At 39.8% G+C, this 21501-nt stretch overlaps 1 protein-coding gene across 4 annotated transcripts in view; it reads right to left on the bottom strand.

Annotated features, from left to right (window-relative positions):
- LOC105694554 (solute carrier family 2, facilitated glucose transporter member 1) overlaps nucleotides 1–20600 on the bottom strand; it is a 28178-nt gene extending 7578 nt beyond the window's left edge. Inside the window, exons 1-3 of one of the 4 annotated variants that reach the window (XM_012415348.2) lie at nucleotides 20509–20600; nucleotides 18893–18983; nucleotides 18165–18347 (exon numbers count right to left, since the gene is read on the bottom strand). In XM_012415348.2, the coding sequence (XP_012270771.1) occupies nucleotides 18165–18347; nucleotides 18893–18907 (198 nt within the window). In that variant the 5' untranslated portion in view covers nucleotides 18908–18983; nucleotides 20509–20600. Of the gene's footprint in view, nucleotides 1–7869; nucleotides 8410–18164; nucleotides 18348–18892; nucleotides 18984–20315 lie in introns of those variants that run through there. The other 3 variants (XM_012415347.2, XM_012415346.2, XM_012415350.2) reach the window with 3 other exon arrangements.
- Nucleotides 20601–21501: the final 901 nt, after the last annotated feature.

A 21501-nucleotide genomic window follows, 5' to 3' on the forward strand; every position in this document is an offset into this window, starting at 1 on the left:
GAACGTACTCTCATTATGCCAAACATGGGCCCATGATAAGTTCTCTTATTTGAGAAATAAGTATTTATCGAATTGAAGTGCCGAAATGTGGCGTTAAGTATTCGGTGCCGTTCGCACATGCCTTTAAATGTACTTGGCATGAAACTCTATGGACCTTTTTCGTTTTTTACTTTTTCAGTCAGTCAGATGTTTTCCGTCTGCATTTCCTAAATGTTGCCTCAATGACTTTCTTTTTAAACACATTTCCCAACATTTGTTACAAAGTCTACCGAGGTCCAAACTGATAGATACCAACTTCTTCGAACTTCGCCCCGCTCGGGTCAGAAAAGAATGATACACCACATAACCCGATCTACGAGTGCATATCGAACGAACGCATTAAGGGGAGACGTACTAACGGATGGGACATGTTTTCCGATAGGTCGAGACCCAAACGAGCCCACTACAAGCTTGCGATAAACGCTCTCGCATTCACCGCTTATCAGAGCTTATTTTTCTCTTCGACCATTACTTTAATTATATCCATCAATAGTACTATTTCATTAATGCTCGTTATACATGTTTAAAGAGATACTGCCTATTATTATACATATTCTGACCACAAGTATCTACCGACCTCTTTAATCGATACGAACACCTGTAAATATCGATCCGTTCCAATCTGAAGGGTGTGCCACATAATCCGTTCTCACGTAACAAATGCGGAACGGGGCACATTCAGAATGTTCGCTGTGATTGGTCGAACCCTCCATTGCTCTACAATCGAGACTTTCGTAACATTCACAATGCCCTTATATCAAGGTTCATTTAATTTTCCAAGTATTATTTTAATTGCCCTCTCGTGAATACTACAGTTCTATGAAGACTCGTATATTATGCTATCTTTCGATGCGCTTAGTGCAAATCTCTGTCGTCACTTTTTTGACCTTCGGTTTTTTCTAGTAGAAAAAAGAGGCGTGACATGTGACCTGGTCCTGGACAGAGCGCAGGTTCCAATTGGTCGAGCTTTTGGGTGTTTTTCTTGCGATTTTTTTCTTTAGAAAAAATCCTTACGACGTTGGCGAATGAATCTGTTGCAACAGCCAACAAAATGTCATTCTCTCTATTCAAACTAATCAGCGACATACAATTTGTAGTCCCTACAACAAAACGTTGCAATGATGAATAAAATTTGCGTTGCCTCGGTAAAGTAACCGACCACTTTCTTGTTGTCAGTACAACAAAAAATGTCGGCTAGTTGTCAAGTGTTCACGTTTGTCGCAGCAAGTCAAATATCTTGTTACGATTGTTAATTCTTTTTCTGCGTGTGGGTACGCATCAAACTACGACTTACAAATACTTTTAACGGTGTACTATTTAATGGATACCCGTGGAATTCGCTATATTTAGACTTAATGCAAATCTCCGTCGTCAGTAATTCATTTGACCTTCGGTTCTTTCTAGAAAGGAGACGTGAGCCACGTGACCCGGCCCCGGACAGAGCGCACGGTCGGAGAATACGGAAAGGGGCACGGTCGGAACACGCGCTCCGATTGGTCGAGCCCTCGGGCGAGCCCCTCGCATTCGACTCGGCATAGCCCATTCATTGCATCCAGCAGCGTGCCCGAAAGGACCTTTACAATTTTCCAAGGTCACCTTTCATTTACTGCTACGTGGATGATGAAACGTCCGCGCATATTTCTACAAACTCCGCGTGCCCATCGTAGCGGAATTCCGGACCATGAATCCCGCGTTTAGCATCGTAACCAACGCCTCTCGTAATCCATTATTCCGAGAAAGTCTTAAAGGTCGGTTTTCATTGGTCTAGACGTCGTTAATGGGACGCCGGATGCTGGGAATATGACGGACGGATCTATTAGTATAATACTATCGGCGCTCTTCGTCGTTTTAATGGACTTTACCCTCCTCCGTATAATTAGCGGGTCTCCTGTGCTAATAGCGCGACGTTCTTGGCGAGAAAAAAAAAAAACAGAAATTTAGCTTCGCTGTTATGCAAAAGCCGAGATAATTTATGCGTATCGAAGACGCAGTGAGGTGGATAAGGAGAAAATGGTAGATTAACCAGTAAAACGAGTTTTTTAAATTGATCGAAATGTGCTCCCAACTCGCTTTTGGAATGTACCGGTAATGATTACGTAATTGCGGATCAATTCGCTGATTTTTACATTTTCTTTTTAAAAATAGCATCTCGACTTTCATGAAAGGTCCTTATTTAGGGTTGTTCGGGGTGTTTCCTGAAATTCTTTGCTGAATCAACTCAGAAAATGAGGAGACGATGGATCTCTTGGAACAAGGTCAAGTAACTACAGAAAGTGACTCGAGGGCGGAACGTCTAGTGACGTCATTCAGACTTCTCATTAAGGTATCCTGGACCATTCAATGACCCTACCGATATTGAACTGTTGAAAGAGGAGGCATATTATTCATGAGGTCTTTCTCGGTTGTGGAATCAAATTCGAGGACGAAACAAATGTCGCTTCGTCGGTGTCCTCCTCGAAGCTTTCACAATCTCGAGGTTACGAAAACGTCACGTGGGTGTGCGCGCTATCGCCGACGGTGTTGCGGACTCTGTCTGAAATTGTACGATAACCTCACGCCTATGGCCCAGACGGAAGCCTTTCTTTAAGCTGACCACCGGTAGTTGTTGATCCGCACTTGATGCGGCTGATACGCGTTACGCGTGTACTGCCACGCTCGCAAACTTCGCAACGATGTCGATAATTATTTATTACATATAAGCCCGATGACCAAACAATTATCTCTAAACAAAAAAATAACTAAAAAGAAACAAGCTACTGGAGATGGAGTATATCAGGAAACTCGGCAGAGTTTCGCGCCAATTGACTAATGCATACATATAAGCAGAAAGATATTTTGTTAAATTAGTACAAGTTTCGTTGGTTCATTTGATATAGTATATTTAAGTACTGCGGTCCGTTGTCCAAGATATTTTCTAAAACCGACAAAACGATTTAACCAAAACGCTTTAGTCGGTCAAAGCAAACAAGAGTTCGGTCAAGTGAATTTCAAATTTGGTTTACTCAACCGAACCGCAAGCACCACGTAAGAAAATCAAAATCAGGGAACAAAAAGACAATAACTGCATATCGGCAGAAGCTGGACTTAAGACCGTTTCCCTTTGCTTTACAGAAATAGTACAGAAATACGTAATTAAACGTTTAATTCGATTAGCCGCGATGGGGAGCCACTGGAAATCAAATCCAGTCTCGGCTAGATCCAATTATCCAAGTAGTAGGCCTCAATTGATCTAACACAGGTTAACGATCTAAATATTTTAGATCTTTCGTGGCGTAGCTGCCGTAAATGATCTTTAAAATTGAAGTAGAGGATACATTTCTGTGAATGCAGGATTCTCTGGCCAACATAGTATACATGGATCGTCGCAATTCCGGATTAACGTTTACAGTTTTGGTATTGACGGGAATTAACGTGGATTAGCGTGGATTAACGTCGCGGAATGTACATTAAATGTATTGCTTCCGATCCGCGGTTACGCGCGATCACCCTTTCCTTTTCCAGCGTGACGCGCCGCACGTCGCATGCCGACTCGCGAAGGCAAGCGAGAGGACATTCGCGACGTTGCCGGCTCTTGATTGGTCGCCGAGCGGACGTGCCCGCCGTGGCTCGCTCTGATTGGCTGGCGGATGGGACGAGCCTCCGGCAGGCGCGCAGCTGTTCCCGGAATAGTGCGATACTAGCTCGTGCGGTACGGATTTGGCGATTATATTATTTCGAGCCCATGCTAAATTTAAGCTCCTTTTAATTCGAGGTACATTTAGAAGTCTCAAAATATTTGCGACGGTCACTGAGAAAGAGAAAGATATTTCGTCAGATTTTTCGTGAATGTAAATTTAATGAAGTCATGTCTCGCGAATGCAAATCCACTCGCTTAGGATCGTACGGGTATGTGAAAATCGTTGCCAATTCCAAGGTTCGATTAAGAATGAAATGTACTGCCAGTGACTATGATGAGGAAATGTACAGTAGTAATGGCAAAAGAATGTTGCATTATTTATATTACCGTTTATTGAAATGAAATTTCCTATGTCGTGATGGGAGCGTAATGAAAAGTGAAACGATTAGTTGATTTAATTTTCTTTTTTGCAGTTAATTACTATTTAGACTCAGCTTTGTGTGATATTATTGAGGCAATTAGTTTTCTCGGGTAATTGTGGAAGTTTAAAGTGAAATGAAAATTAAAAAAGTTTCATTTCCAACACAGGGACCACGTACTTATATATATGTAAACATAATGCACCTTATAGTGGGAAATGTTTAATTGCTTTTAATTAATTACTTTTGTAGTTGAAATTAATTATATCGTATAAAGGAGTTTGATATGAACGTCTCGTTTCAGGATTATTTAAATCGAGCTTTATACTTCGGATTGCCAGTTTTCGAGAGTACTGTCATTTATTTGTTCATTGGTGGTCAATGAAAAATTACGATCACTCGATGAAAGAGGTTCAGGCAAGAATTAAGGTTCCTTCGATCGACCGCTAGGAAATTTCGAACCTCGCGCCACACGGCCTCGGCTGTCATGGCAGCGTCACATGCCAACGGCGCTAATTTTGAACGCCGCGAAACTGACCCTACGCTTCTGTACAGAAATTGTAGAAATTTTCACATTCCTCTAAATTTTTTACCCAAACATGACTCTCTCTCGACCATCACCGTTACTCAACCTAAATTCCTTATCCTAAATTTTACAAAATCGTAAAAGCGTATACTTTTTACTTTCTGTGTTGCCTGCCAGAAAAAATCATCAAAGTTGCGCATATTTGATAACCACGTAATTATCATTAGCATAATGAAAGGATACTACGACCATATTTCGGTGATTACAAGAATGATACAAGTCAAAATTGAATCGCTATCTCCTTACATTACCCTAATTCATATATGTTAGTTTCTGACTTACATTATTTTAGTTTCTAGGTGTTCAATTTTTCGGCGAGCAGGGTTATTACATTTTACGGGCTTGGCAACATAGCTTAGTTTTGTGCCTTCATTTGCTGTTATCAGACGATATTTGTTTCCCTCGGAAAGGTCAATTTTTAGCGACGTATTATTGCGTCTTTCAGGTCTTACAAAGCGATCCAGGTCAATGCGTGGGCGTGACGAGAAAGGCACATTCCGTGGAAAAAGCGCAGTGAAATTTTCTCTTACTCTATATATCGCCTCACGAGATAAGGTTCTAGTTCTGATATCGGAAAAAGTGGGACCTAATCGATAAAATTGTCTACATGCAAGTTGTCCGGCCAGCAATAGTCCTTCATTCCTACAAATTACTGCCCGTAAAACTGGAATCATTTTTAAATGATCCCTTCTGTAAATGTCAGTTATTTGCAACACGTTATATCCCCTTTCGCACTATATATAATTATTACGAATGAAATGTATGATTGAAAAGTGCTGAATATGTTATCAAGTTCTTACGACACCCTAATACGTATATTTCCCATGTTACGGGAAAGACCCGATTTGGAAAATCACCTTTTTTAAGTTAATTATTATTTACGTTCACCTTCTTGTCTTAATATTAACACAATTTGTATAAACGTTTTCGTTACTGACATTTAATTTCAATTTGTTATCCAAGTTGGCGACTTGGCGAAGCTGACATTAAAGTCGCTGCTCATTATTACTGATATATCTCACCCCGATTATTTTTTTTTTTCAGTTAATTACTATTCACATTCATCTTTGCGTTTTAGTACCGACATATTCTGCGTACATTTTTTTATTATGAAATCGATCGCGAACAAGAAGTCACATTTAAATGCTTTTAATCAATAACGTGAAATTAAGTGAATCATTCGACCGATCTATTTCTGAAATACAACGTGAAAGAAATGTTCCAGGAACTATTATGCATGATAAATGACAGTCGGTCTCAGGGGAGAAACATTCTTCGGTAACACTTGAGACAAATTATTCGTTTCGTTGGCAGACGTTCTCGCGCTGGCATGACTTATCATGCGATTATATGATGACTACTATCCCATGCAACCGGTATAACTAGTGTAATTGAAAAATTGTACACTTCCTGAGCTGATAATCGTTTAGTGAGCCTTTCATGCTCTCGTTATTTATCAAATAAAAAATGTACATGTACATTTCCCTCTCTAGATTACACTTATTAACTAAATACTGTAACCGTTTATGATTAGTGAAATTTTTACATGTTTGTAAATGTTCATAAAAAAGGTTAGAAAAATGCGAAAGCATGAGGAAAAATACCGTGAAAACGGCAATATTTCAAGCGTAATTGGTGCGTTAAGCCACGTTAAAAGAAATTAATTTTATCCCGTTGGTTTACTGTTTTAGCTTCCTGTAAGCCGATTCGACATCCCTGACGAAAGTTTCAGGAAAAAATTGATCTAAGAGCCACTTTTATTTGAATAGCCTCGTAGCACTCATTTGAACCCCTCAATGTTCGATTGCGCAATGAAATGTGTTTCTACAAAAGCTTCTTAACCATTCTAATTGGTTCAACCCGAGAGACAATTTGTTCCAAATGCACGACATTATGAAAACGAAATGTCCATGGCACTGGAGACTGTTTTACGGTGTCGACGTTTTAAAATGAAGAATTAATACTTAACACATTCCCGACCGCTGACGTGAATTCACGTCATTTTAAATTCTATTCCTGATTGCCGCTGACGTGAATTCACGTCATTTTAAATTCTATTCCTGGTTGCCGCTGACGTGAATTCACGTCATTTTAAATTCTATTCCTGATTGCCGCTGACGTGAATCAAGTCCATGACGAAACATGATACAAGTTTGCGGCAATCAGTTTTAGAATTTCATTATTTTCGCCGGTACTCAGTATTTGAAAAGGAAAAAATTTGCCGGTCGCGAATGTGTTAAAACCGGGTTTATTGGGGCGATTTTTTAATCTCTTAAGAAAGGAAAAATTATTTTACGTCGCGCTATTACATTATTGTTACTGTTTCACGTAAGTAGTCATAACAAGTATATCTAGTATATTTAATGCTTGTCATCGCAACAGAACTGAGGAAACATTGCTGGGATTGATAGAGGTGGCATAAATTTATACGCGTAATTCTATACGTGTTCGATAAATATGTTTGTCGTGTTACAATCAGCTAACAAGCTGAGTAATTTCGTCAAAGCGAATTCTCTCCATCGTTATTTTATCACTATTCCAGTGGGAGGTTCCCCTAATATCAGGCGTGATAACGATTTTCGCAACGCATTGCAAAATTGACACGAATTTGGACATTCTGTACACATAAAAAGTCAGTGCTTTTGATGTCAGATATAATGTAATTAAATAATATTGGTCTTATATGTGGCTATCGTAATTATCTCCTCTTATTTCCTCCATATCTTTTACGTGCACAATCCTTCGATACGTTATGTTATTCTCAGATACACGAAAGTACAGCATATCTTAATTACGAGAAAACAATTGTGTGCTTGAAGTTAATCTTGAAAATTCCTCCATAAATTTTACATTCACTGCACACATTTCATTGCCATAAATGTTTCGCGCTTTCGTGCAATTTCCTAATATGATCAATCTCGCCGACCTTCCTCAGCGATGCAACAGGTCGACATTTTCCTTCGACCTCTCTATGAACCCAACTTTAGCCCCTCTAACCTCAGAAATTTCCATTACACACATGCTGCACTTTAAAATTGACTTGCTCGAGTTTCCAAAAATTCAAAATAGCTCCGTTCGCCGCATTAAATGGAGAAGAAAAAAAAAAAGAACAGCAAAACCGCATTCACCTTCACTCACATTTCGAAATGAAATAAATTCACGGTAATCCGTGACAAGAATAATTTTCAACAGATGGCAAATAACGTTACCTTCGTCCAAAACACGCCCATTTTGCGTCTCTCCACGGATGTAAAGAGCTGTGAGGATTGCCTCCTGTCAGCCGGCAACTGATCCCAGCCTGTCGGAAACAGTATTTCCAGGTCCGATTCTCCGGAAGGCTTTATAAAACAGTAGTTGGAAAGAAGAAAAAAAAGGAAAGAAAAAAAAAAGCAAGAAAGCCTGCGTGTTGCACCGCACGGACCCGCCCGCGCTCCCGTGCGATCAGCTGATATTGACAGCAGTTTCCACTAGACCGCGCCAAGGGAAAGTCTGCGGCGTACTGCGAATCGCTGCGTTGGTGCGATCGCGTTTATTGGCGGGGAACCGGCAAAGGAATCGCGCTACAGTGCGATGTTCCGGGACACTATAGACTCGGTGTATGGAGAACAATTCGGGCTCGTCCACCCGACGAGGGCAGAGGATGGACAAGGAGTGCGGAGTATTGCCGACAGCACCGAGAGGAGCGCGAACGCGCGATTATGACAGGCAGAATGTCACTAGGACGAGCAATTTGGTGATTTCCTCTCGGCCGGGTCTGGACGAGCGGACGGATCGACGGTCGGACTCGGAGTGTCTCATTATCGAGGAACAGGCACCGATGAGACCATCACAGAAGCCAAACTCGAGAGAGGGAACCCGAATGGAGAAAGGCTGGAGGCATGGGCCGTAAAGTTGGGAATTTGCGGATGTATTGTCACACTTTACTATAGTGCAGCAGCCCATTTGTTTGTTACATATATGGAACGAAATGTACATCTCGGGATTTGAAAGATATCAGGAAACGATTTAAAAGAAAAAAAAATAAACTTCCTGCTTAACCCCTTGCGCTACAATGACTAGCTAAACTCATTCAGCTAGAATGTATCATAATTAAATCGAAGCGCAAGGGGTTAAGTTGAAATTGTAGATTTCAGAAATGTCCCCAGCTTTTGGATCGAACTCTCCTGAGACTCTCTACGAACCTACCGATTTGGAAATCTTGTCCTTACAAGGGATCCGAAATTTAAGGTTTCGTCAGTAAAGTTGTGTAGAAAAAAAAAAATCGAAGCTCGAGGGTTCTCCTCTAGCGCTGATTTTTTTTCCCTCCCAGCTTACTTTGCCCATTCTTTCATTTTATCTTAATAAAGACTGCTGGTTCATAAATTCATCCTTCCCCCGACATTAATCCCATGCACTATACTGTCGCCTTAGTGACCACGCCCGTCTAGTAAGGTATTGTGTTCAAGACAAAAGGTAGAATTTTTACAAATTGTTTAGCAAACATTCCTCGCAATTAAAATGAGTTCGGTGTAGAACATGTAAATGCCAATGTTTCGTTTCACCAGGAGGTGAAAAATACCCAGTTACGAGTTTTTCGACGGAGGTCAGGATCCCACTACGGAAAGGAACATTTTATAAACGAGCACGCGTTTAAATCGGCGAGGCCTTTTGCAAATCGCGCTTCTTCCTTCTTCTTTTTCCAAAGTGCGAGATAATGCCGAGATATCGACCTTTCTCGGCTCGCCTTGAAGGAGGAAAAAATTAATAACGTTCATCTTAGGGAGGGCCGAAGATGTTTGCGCAAACCACCCGCGGTTTGTAATCGAAAGAAGGGGCATCAACACCCAGTATTTCATAACGACTTTCTTCATTTTCGTTCCAATCTCGGTATGAGTTATCTCTCTACGCCCCTAGACGTAGATAAAGACGGTAAAGAGGTCTGCACGAGTTTCACTGATCCCTAATTGGACAACAAATACCATCGATCTATTCTCGCGCGTCGGGATAATAAATAATATTTACGTCGGCGGGCTCAAACGTGGTTATAAATAAATCTATAAGGATGTACGACTCGTTATGAATAATCTAGGAGAGGGGAGAGATTATGTCGCAGGAAAGTTTGGAGATTTCCGACCAAGGCCGGAATCGACATTTCGTCATTGTCAGGTTACGGTGTTAATGTTACACCTAGATACAGCTCGACGTATCGTGCATAACTTAATACAACAAGGACACGCACGAGTATGAAAATTTATCCTAAAACGCGTTAAACCGGATCTTACGAAAACGGGGTTCTTCATAGTGCGTTTTATTTGCTATATCGTTTAATAAAAGAATTTATAAAAATGCTGCCTCCACTTATTCTCTTTCTATAATGGTAAAAATAAGTACTGCAGCTACTGCAATACTATTAGGTTTCCATAAAATGTATGAAAATATCACATTAAATTTGAGTCAAAGCAGCAAGCACTGTTGCAGAGCAAACGAAGGTAATAATAATTGCAGCTCGTTTTGTAAAAATTAATTTCTAATGTTCATGAAAGGTTCTATCATGTCTGACAAGAATAATATATAAGTTTTTGAACAATGAGGGTGTTCTTCGTAGGGTACTTACTGCTCGTTTTATTTTTACAAAAAATGGAAAGCGATTAAAATTATTGAAGCGCTCTGAAATACGGGATTTTCTTTTGCCTTTGAATACAACATACTTGAATTTTAATCCGAAACGTTCAGTCAGTTTAAACGGTGCTTGAAGCTGTGCCAAATATTAATGCACACCGTGTTCTCGTTACTTAACTCCAGGATTCACTTTATTTCGGCTCTCTGTACAACTCTGTCTGTACAGTACTGCTATATAGTGTAATTTCTCGAGGGATCTACACGACGGTCCGAACCTTTGTCCCGTCGAGAGATTCATCCTCAAGGTCACCCTAGAGTCGCGAGGGAGACGTTGACCCGGTTCTCGAGCAATCCGAATTGGTTTAATTATTTCAAACCCACCCATGCACTTGACAAATGCATGCTTTAAAATAACTTTCCCCTAAACTGAGGTGATATAAAAAGAATTAAATTCAAATTTACTCTCGTTCACGGGAAAATAAAAATGGCGTCGTTAAGGAAGGACGTGGTATTGAATGACAGGAGAAAATATTCTCTAATAAAAAAAAAATAAAAGAACTCCGATGGTATATCCTCGTTCGAAAGTCATGCTCAACCCAGATTCAATTGACAGACCAAGTGACGTTTCACTTTGCAATCTTATATCTCTGATTTTTTCTTCTAAGTATACCGTTTGAGAAATCGTTCCTTGCAGTCGCTTCTCGTCCAGACTGCAAAAATGTGACCGCTGCTTTCGTTGTAGCTCTCCTCGAACCTTTAACCGATGTTGAAATGTCACCAAACCACGTGATCCCTTTTGTTTCTCTTTTTTTTGGAAAAGCGGATAAATTCCGTTGGCCTCCCAGAATAACGCGAAAACTTGTATTACATGGTAGCGATTCGGAAGTTATTCCGCGATGCTTTTATTCTCCCTTCCTAGAAAAGTTCAGATCTTGAAACTTTGATTTCGATATAAATGGTCTAACCAAATCTTTATCATGTTCGGACGGAAGATATTCGCGCATTTCGAACATGTGGATATACTAGCACCCTTGCAGCGGCTTTGCTCACGATATGTGCAAGCAGGATTCGAAATTTATAGTTTCCCTTTTTTACGCCTTTTCACCCCGTTTGGGGTTGAATATCGAAAAATCCCTCAGTGAGCTGTATTACAAACAGAATATACCTCTCAAATTTGCCATTTCGGTATAATCGGAATCCCCGTTTCTTCGTGTCAAGATTAATGGAGTTCGCGAGTTCATAATGTGGAAATGTTTAATCTACATTAATTCCGTTACATCGTTTTTTTCTTTCTCTTTCATAAATGTCCTGATCGAAACTCTTCTACCTTCTTAGACATAAGCAATTGACGTTCCTTCTGGCTCGGCTTGACGAAACTCGCGGATAGAGATATACGAAAATTCGATTTCACTTTTCCTTAGAATATGTCTGCCCATGGGCGATGCCGCGTATAATGCTGACGAATAAGTAATGTCATTGCAGGTTCGATTTCCGAGGACCTTGGAAAATGGAATCGCTTAACTGCACCGCAGAAAATCCTCGAACCAGTTTTCCGTTCTCGTTCGAGTCGGCTGGCTCTTTTTTTTTTTCTCCAATGTCACATTTTCCAAGGTCGACTTTGGGATTGACAGTGTCAACAGACCCGCTGGGTACAGCGGTATTCATTCAACAATGAGTAGAACGTGTTAATGTACACTAATCTGCCTTTACACGGATTTATATGTATGCTCGCGGTAAACACGAACACGATTAGTAATTTTCCGGCATTTATCTGAAATTCCCTCGTTAAAACGTGAATGGAATTTTCCTCAGACGAGTGAACGACTTGTCCTGTACAAAGTGGACGCTCCAAGTTATGAACATTTATTATAAATTGTAGATACTTGAATTAGTAGGTCTACGGTATGCCGAGTTAAATGCGGTAGAAGGGTCTATAACGATTATATGATTCTGGGTCTACATTGCCCCTCTAGGGCTTAATTTATAATGCAGGCCGTGGGAAATGCAAGAACTGGATCGGAGATAATTATTAATTTATGTAATATCGGTTCCATAAATAGGAAACACTGTCCGGCAGTTTTTCTTGGCTTACGGAAAGAAATCATATAATAATGCTGAAGATTTTCTTGAAATACTTGTGACACATAGTTAACATCGCCTTTGACTCGTATCGAAATATTTTACTTTGCGGTAACCCTATGCTAGGTCATGGGTAATTTTTTTAAGGAATTAAGGTCGATCTCAAATTAACTAATAATTAAAATAATGGAGGATGTGCAAGAACTCACCCAGTTATTATCCGTCGATTTCTGCGTGGCAAAACAGGGGAAGAGAAAATTAATTAACGTTATGTTGGAGTTAATTGGCGGTGCAGGTGCATTTGAATAGGTCGGGGTTATAAATAGAAGTAACAAATATAGCTTCTTATTTAAAGTTAATCTTCAGTGCGGACAGTCATACGGATAAAAAGTGATCCATGACAAATTGATATGGACAGATGGTAAGATAATGACATCATGAATCAAGATGTCCGTCACGTTACTAAGAAGTGATTAAATACGTCACTTGAAGGTTGTCACGTACCGTTCTACGTGTACTCCGTTCTTTCGCACAATTCGCAAAGTTTCATCATATCTGATAATACGGTAATTTCATATTTTCACGTAATCCATACTATCATTTTAATTGACTAAAAGTATTACCTTCACAACAGGTGTTTCGGCAACTGGAGGAGCAGCCCCCTCCTGCACTTCTTCTTTCGACTGCAAAATCGTGCAATTGTTAGTTATTGTTAGCGAAGCTTATCCACTTTATTAACTTCATTCCAAGGACGGATGTTAACAAAAAAAAATTACAACATGAATTACATGTTTAATTACATAAAACGTCCTTACCTTTTCAGAGTCCATGTTTAGTAAGCTTGGAAAAAGAAAGCGAAGAATTTGAATGAATTTGGTTCTCCTAAAACCTCAAATTATTCTGAATAGAAAAGGATGCACTACAATTCAATGTTAAAAAGCTCCTTACATTTCTATTCTCATAAGTAATTAACAAGATCCGTAACTAACGGAGCCGTCAAATGAAAAAATAAATCGCTTTCGCATTTCGTTACGGAGAAAGAACTTTCTACTAATTTGAATAGAGAGGTAACGAAATATATGCAATTTGTTGGGGCTATAAATGTCTTAATTAATGAAAGCAACAGACAAACAAGGCACAACAATGTCAAGACGCGACACTGGAGGAGATTACGAGGAGTAATCTATAGTCTGTGTTGATTCGTTATCACATGTTAGTAAATTGCGGTCACGAGAATATGTATTGTCTGGGAAATGTCAGTGTCCACGAGACCCCGAGTACACACGAGTTTCATTATCGCATCATTAGACGTCATCAATGCATTACACCTACTCGCAAGAAACTCCCTCAGTCATCGGAAAGTCCTGAATGGAACACTCAATAAAAAATACCGGTTTCCACATTGAAATAAATCCGACGCAAAATGATTATTCCTTCTAGGGCAAGGTTGCATAAATTGGAGGATTTATTTAAAAATATGTTTATTCATATTTCAGATAATTGATTCTCGTCAAATTCACTGTGATAAATAGAAGAAACGTTACATGTTCCGGTTGGATTTTTGACAAAACTATTTCATTATTACAGCGATTATTTCATTTTTACAGATACATGAATGCGCGTCAATGTAACAAATGAAAATATGTAATAATACTTCTATTCTCGGTTAGGTTATGTTAGGTCCCCTGTATTACGTTTTATCGCAATAGTCCACTTTAGGCAATCTTCCCCTTCTATTCCGCGGATTATTATTCCTTGTCGTTCATATTTTCCTTAAATTACCCATAATTCAATAAAGCGATAGCAACATTCTCCAACAAATTGGAACTCTGTGGATCTTAAGAACAAGATGCACCCACGACTTTCTCCCCTCTTTCAGCTGCACCCATAAATTAAAGAGTACACGTGCATCTCGGTACGCGATTTCCTGGCATGCATTCATTGGTACGCGATTTCCTGACATGCATTCATCGGTACGCGTGACCGAAGCAACGACTTGCTATAATTGAACCGAACGGAAATTGCAAGGAAAGTTTTTCAACGCCTTCTACTACCTATTAGCATAGTTCATTCGGTCACTTACGTCTGCACATTTCGTATTCTATTATATTCTCGCGTTGTCATTGGTAAAAAAGGAACAAAAGATACAATAGAGCCGATACGGTCTGTTAATCAGGAGTGTCTAATGAACGATCACGCATTATTCAGCTCTCCAAGCCACTTTTACTAGTTTATTTTACTTTTTCGTAACTTCTTTTGGGTTCACTGACTTTACATTTTGAAACTCCCGAGAATTACATCCTGTTACCGAATTAACCGAAGATAAAGAAAAATCATTATAATAAATAATAACGTTTTTAAGGGGATGTGAAAGTGGGATCCGAGGAGGAAATTGTTCAAGAACCATTTTACCGAACTATACCGAATCGTTTCAAACTTTACAATGTAATAATAACCAGGCTAAAGGAATCACCTAACACCCATGAAACTTCATTGTTTATAAAAATTTGTAAAAATGTCTAAAAACAAATTTTAAAAAGATTCATAAACAAGGCCTGTTCAACGTCACTTTCACGTCACCTTTAATATCTAACAAACGTTTAAAAATTTATCATCAGTAGAGATTGATGAAACTGCGAGAGGTTTTTTCTTGGGTGGACAAAAAAGAAAAAGAAAAATAAATAAGAAAATATTATGAAACACGACGAAGTTGGCAGAGGTTCAATATAGTAAGCCAAAAATTATGAGCACCGTAAGTATAATAAACAATCGGAAAGTAAAGTGTTAACCTGAAAACGTCTTCGATGAAAGACCACTTGGTAATGTATTTAATAATTCGTATAAATAAAGTGGGTGCGGTGATAGTCGATCATTAACACGTCCGAAGTCGCTTCTCTATTTCCTGGAGACTTCTTACGAAAGATAAGTGCTCCTAGTGGCGTCATTGTCCTATTTTCGCGTTATCAAGGCTTCAAGCAGTTTTTACGGGTGGTCCAAAAAATTGCGCAAACTCGCCGTTAATTTTCGTGTATCGATGTGCGTGCCACCAGTGCGCGTACGCGTGAGAATGAGTACGCAATAGAGGACACTCGAAGGTCAACGAAAGACATCTACATTCTTTCCTAATTTATCTAAGATTTAATTAGTAGAGTAGCGAATAGATTGGCAAAAAAACTCGTCATAAATCACTCGGAGAAGAAGAGATGATAATATGGGATATGGATGATGATGCCGTCTCTTTCTCTTTGATGATGCGACGAACCTTTAGAGTCAATTCGAGGTGGGGACATGTTCAAGGCTTCTCCGACAGAAATTGACTTTTGGCAAATCTTCAAGGTGCTCGAGCTACGACGAGGGAAGTTCAACCACACGGTGGTAAACGCGAACGCCATTACTCACTACCGAAACCTGAATGGAAATCATTCAAATGATATACAACGAATATTTCGCTACTTTATTTAAAAGTCTTAAATCATAGAGATTTAATAACCCCGTGGAATGCTGTCGAATTTTTGTAAACACTGGTCGCGCTACATATAACATTAACCGACATTTTCATTTTCCTTTAAATAGGTCACTGTAAGGGGTCATACTAAAACACTTGTTGGCCCCTACCCATTGCGTAAAAGAATGACGTACTTCACGACGTATGTTCCCTTCTTCCCGGTGAATGAATGAATTTTATAACCCCATTAATTCCCCACGGAACGAAACGGACGTAATAAACGTAACCACGCTATATTCCTGAATCTAAACTTAATTCTATAAAAACAATGGTAATCTCTGGTTTTATTTCAATCAAGGAAGGGCCTAGCGATTATTAAGTACTAAATTCACATCGTAATTCCCTCCTCGAGGGATAAGACCGCGTTTCAGAACGTTCACAAGGATATTCTCGCTATCAAAAGGATATTCTCACCATGGAATCTCGGTGAGATAAACTTGAGTCAATATCTGCCGGAGAAGCCTGTCAGCGGTGTAGAAGGAAAAGTGAAGTAAAATCGTGTCAACCACCTCCCTCGATTCGTGAGTAAAACATCGCCTCTTGGTTACTCATTTTCACGTTTTCTCTTATAATGTCTTGGCTTCGACGGCCTCGTTCCGAGGACTCGTGCGACACTTTCGTTATTAGACGACTAAAAATCACGTCCGAGGGATATTATGTGGACCTTTCAGTTATGGATGATAAGGGACACGTTAAGTACGACGGGCGCTTACCTTCGTGGCGTACGTGTACCGTGGGCTCGGCTATTTTGAGGGCCGGCGTTCGATCCCGGAGAGCTTCTACCTACCCCTGTGTCGTGCCGGAACAGGCGCGCCATGCGAGTCCAGGCGCCGCCGCGCCTGCGCACCCGGCTCACCCCCATCTATCTCGAAATTCATTTCAAACCCGAAGACGTTGATATCCTTTCCAGGATTTCGTCATCTAATTCCACCCCATTCGATAATAACACAAAAATGTGAAGAAGAAGTCTCGCAGGAGGAATTTTACTCGCCCGTCGGAGCATCGCGCATGCGCACCGAAACACGTTCCCATTTTTCTTCGTATTAGCTGTAATTTTTTGATAAATTTCATCCAACATTAGGATACATTTAAGGGAATTAGTAGGACGTGAAATGCGGTTTGATGAATGTCAGTTAGGAAAAAGAATTTTAATTAAAACGCATTTCACAGTTAACTGACCCCCTTAAAGGATTCATAAGAAATGTAATAAAGTTAGTCAGGTACCAAGGATGTTGAACAGAGGGAGTATCAGAGTGATTTGGAAATTTCGGTTGCTCGAGAGGCTGCATCATTGTTATTTGTGTTATTGGAAGTAAATGAATAATCTGGGTTATTTGTAACATATCGTTAACTCTCGCTTGTAAGATGCCGCTTTGGTGGATGTCGGGAAATATATTTCGCGGAGAAAGTACGTTGTTTCCGTTTTTTCTTTTTTTTTTCTTTTAGCGGGAGATAAATAAAATTTCGATCACGTGGCCTCGGTTTACCGCGCTCCTTCATTCCGGGACTGTTTCGAGTGGGGATGTGTGGGCGGCGGGCGACGACTCCGTTCGATGCAACCTGAGTGACGTCATCGTCCGACAGATGGCGGGCCTCCAGACGCATACGTCATCGACCAATCGAAAGACAGCACCGCGTTTGTACCATACGCCACGTATTGCGTCATATCGAAAAAGGACAAGAGTAACTTCGCCTTCAGCCATGAATTAAAAAACTGCCGCATAATTTCCATAATGTCATATCGACAATTAGTATATTTTCACAGCATTCGTTAGAAATTTTCTTCGCACTTTTTCTTGGTTGCTACGTGAGAATACGCACGCTATCTCCACCTTGAGGTGAAACCTTCTCTAGAAATACTTTCATCACCTGAGAGAATTTCCCCACAAGGAATACTCTATTGCCTATAGTTATCCTTCCTGTAAGAACGTATTTACTTGAACTTCCAAGTATACACGCAGATAAAAAGTACTAATATTTTTCATTCGTAGGTTTAAGTATTTCTCATCTCTTATCTTCTTTCTTTTAGAGTAAAAATTACTTATTTTCACAGAGGACAATTAAGAGATACGTAGATAAGGGCACTCGCCGACAATTATCGTTAATAGTGCCGAGCCTACGTGGTAAATAATTTACTGGTGTCCAATGCCGGTAATAGCTCTGATAACGGAGGTGGTATCTGCAATGGCACCTATCCGTTCGAACTACAGAATACGTATGGAATTACACACGTACCGCCGACATTTTCTTTCTTTCCACTCCTCGTATGGCGATTATTTACGGCCGGATTTAATCGATACTGCAATAAGAAATCAAACTCACCCTTTTTGCAGATAAAGGTATAGTCGTTTCTCTGGTATAAATGGGAACGTCGAGATCGCTGACGCTGCTACTGATACTGGCTGCTCTCGACGTGTCTCTTCCAGGTGGAGCTAGATGTGTTGGTCTCAGAGGGTGAGATTCTGCAATAAATCCCTCGCCGAAATCGTCATCGTCCCGATCCATCTTTGGAAAGAAAAATTAAGCGTAAGTTTCGTCAACAAGTTTCAATAACTTCGTACGCGGGAGTAGACTGACATTTATCAAGAAGATATTCTACCAAAAATAATATTTCAGCTAGTACAATAATTCATATTCGTGAAATGAAGGTTTCCATCAAGAGGATATCGTAAGATATTTAATCAAGATTAATATCAAAGTTAAGAAGATATTTCGATGGAAGAAGGAATTCTTCATCTTCTAATTCTACATCAAGTTCAGTTACTTTCAAAATATTAAACAAGTGACTTGCAACACGTGACAATACTTGCAATCAGTAATGACAGCATCACGTGGCGTGGGTGTTATAAATTATTCTAAATTAGCATGCGAGTAATCGCGCACTTTCCCCTCGAATATTTGGCATGCGCTCAAGGCTAGTAACCTGGTGACATAGCGTTTCTGACTTTGTTCATTGTAGCTCGAAGTTCACCGGCTATCGGCGATGAAAAGAACGTGAGAGGGAGGGGGTGGTGATTTCCTTAATTAAAAAAAAAAATATGTATTCAAACCTTTATAAATTCCATGATGGCTCCACAACGTGCGGGGGGACACCGGTTGAAGAATAGCCGATGACCCTTTATCCCGACGTTCGCACCGCAACTGAAGCAAAGAAGTAATGGAAAGGGGGTTCCATCATTTGCTCTTTGCTCTCGAGATTTGATAAACAATTGCATAGAAATGACAAATGCATCCCAGGATGTCTTCTGCGTACGAGCCTCCTAACGAGCTTTGATCACTGTTGCGCAACTTTCTATTGACTCAGCTCGAAGTAAGTATCCTTAATGCCCTCACAATTGTGCATCAATGACGTTTTGCTCAAAGGAGACGCAGTCACGTTTCGCTAAACCCACGGTATGCCTTCTTTCAATTCAGGGGTACCTCCCTTTTATAAACAAATAATTGATCAACTCTGTCTTGCAAAGTTAAAACGCAGTCGCTTTCGTAATGTGCATGAAAATATGACGAAGAAAGACGGGCTGGGACGTTTATTATCTTGTCTTATGTTTCTTTTAGGATTGCGATATGGTGATTATGGATCTGAAGATTAATTGCTAGGAAAGCAAGGTATTCGAGTATCGATGAGCTATAACCACAGAAATGTTGGGTTTACTGGATTCAGTAATAAGTGTATTTGAACATTTGCGAGTTGCAGTACAAAGCGACTCGCGCTTTATTGCCTCCAATAGAGATGAGAAAGATCACACTATAACCGTCAGCCATTGTTAAAGAAAATTGACAAGGCTAAATGATAGCAATGACTAATTTTCTAGTTTCTGAGAAATGGTTAAAATAAAATATAAATTGTCAGAATATGGAAAAAGCATAATGCCAGTCCTTCGTTACGCTCTGTCAGATTTGAATTAAATATCCGAAAGCTTCATTTTGGCTACGGGCCTTCTTTTCGTATGCGCAAACATTTCGCAGTGCGGAATTTCGCCGCGTGACAAAAATACACTACATTATGTATTGCGATCAATTTCGCGTAAATGCGCAGCATTTATCCAGTTTGCTAACACATTTTTCGGAGGCTGATAAACTATTGAATGTTAATTCACGCACAACATTCGCATTTCATCGTTAAGCCAAATGTCCCTGTAATTTTAGTTTTCGAGATCCATTACGATCAACTGGCATGTATCTTTACACATATAAATTGTCTGCAACTGCGTATTATAAGAAACTCACATTATGTTACATTTTTTAACTCTACCTACAAGATGATAAAATATTACATTTACTAATGACTCAAGACGTCTGAAAAAATGGTTTTATCTATTCCAGAATTTCGCGAAACCTTGGCTGGAAACATTTGCTGCGGACATATTAGATCAACTATTTATCATACACCAGCCCATGTAACTACATTCGTGTAACATAAAATATTTAATTTAAGAAAAATACGTCAATTGAAAAACTAATATTCTTAATTACCTCGAGGTCCTTCCCCTACAGAAGGTGCTCCTTCTCAAGGGAAGGGCCGACCTCTTCCTTCTCTTGAAAGGACCCCCTGACCCTACAGAATATGTGCCTTACTATACCTTAGGCGAAATGAACTCTACGAAATTTCTTTAAAAACTGATATGTACTTTAAAAAGTGAATAAAATAAAATCTGGAGCACCGCACCGCCGGGGTATGCCCTTGAGACTGAGCTAGAGGACGCGTCTCGACGCGACGTCGTCGTCGGCGAAGATGTAGACGTCGACTCGCTAGATTTAAATTTAACGCGCACGTCGCTAGACGAGCCTCCGTAGCTTGGTAATGTCCAAGTTCTGCGTTTGCGCACCCATCCACGAGGCAAAATTAATAACGGCGCTTGGTCGTTACCGATTGACGCAAACATGTTTTCCGGAGGGACATCTTCGTTTCCCTCCGCGAACTCTTCATTAGGCGTTGAACCTCCCTCCTCGCGGTGTCCCGAATGTCTCTGAAAGAAATAAAATTAAAAATATATTTCTCGTGAGAACATAAATGACATGTCTGCTTATAACATGTCATTTCCGCGTTTACTAGAAGACGTTTCGTGGATCTTTCAACAACATCCTTCGTCTCTTAGTTCCTTTTCCGTATTGCAGGGTGGTAGATGATTCAGAGGTTGTGGATTGACCTAGAAAATTAATTTTTTGTTAAAAGGTTACAATACTTCTAAGATTAAAATCGATATTGGTATTTTTGCATGTCTAGTAGCTACACGTGTTCCGTGGGTTTCAGCACACTTGAGAAACAGTGGACGCCGAGCATTATTTTCTTTAATTTCGTATAATGTTAAACAATATTAAACGATCATTTATTGACGTCTATACTCTTTAGCAGGATCAAACGTATGGAGCTGGTATGGAGCTAGTCCAATTCCAATATTTAAATAGTACACGAAAATCGGTATCTGAAACTTTAAGCAAGATTTCCCGAAAACTATGATTTGTAAATGATGAAGTATATAGTCATTAATACCTTAATAAAATATCCTACAAATGGTTTGCTATGTATCAAAGAATAAAGTGTAAAAATGTCAAAATATTGAAATTATTTGTTCTTAATACGTTTAAGGTTGAAGTAAGCACGATATTTTGCTATCAAGGGAACAGTGTCCCCTTAAGTTAAGATTTAGTTGGTAAACGT

Source organism: Orussus abietinus, unplaced genomic scaffold (genome assembly GCF_000612105.2).
Source record: "Orussus abietinus isolate OABI.00-Male unplaced genomic scaffold, Oabi_2.0 scaffold20, whole genome shotgun sequence".
Lineage (NCBI taxonomy): Eukaryota > Metazoa > Arthropoda > Insecta > Hymenoptera > Orussidae > Orussus > Orussus abietinus.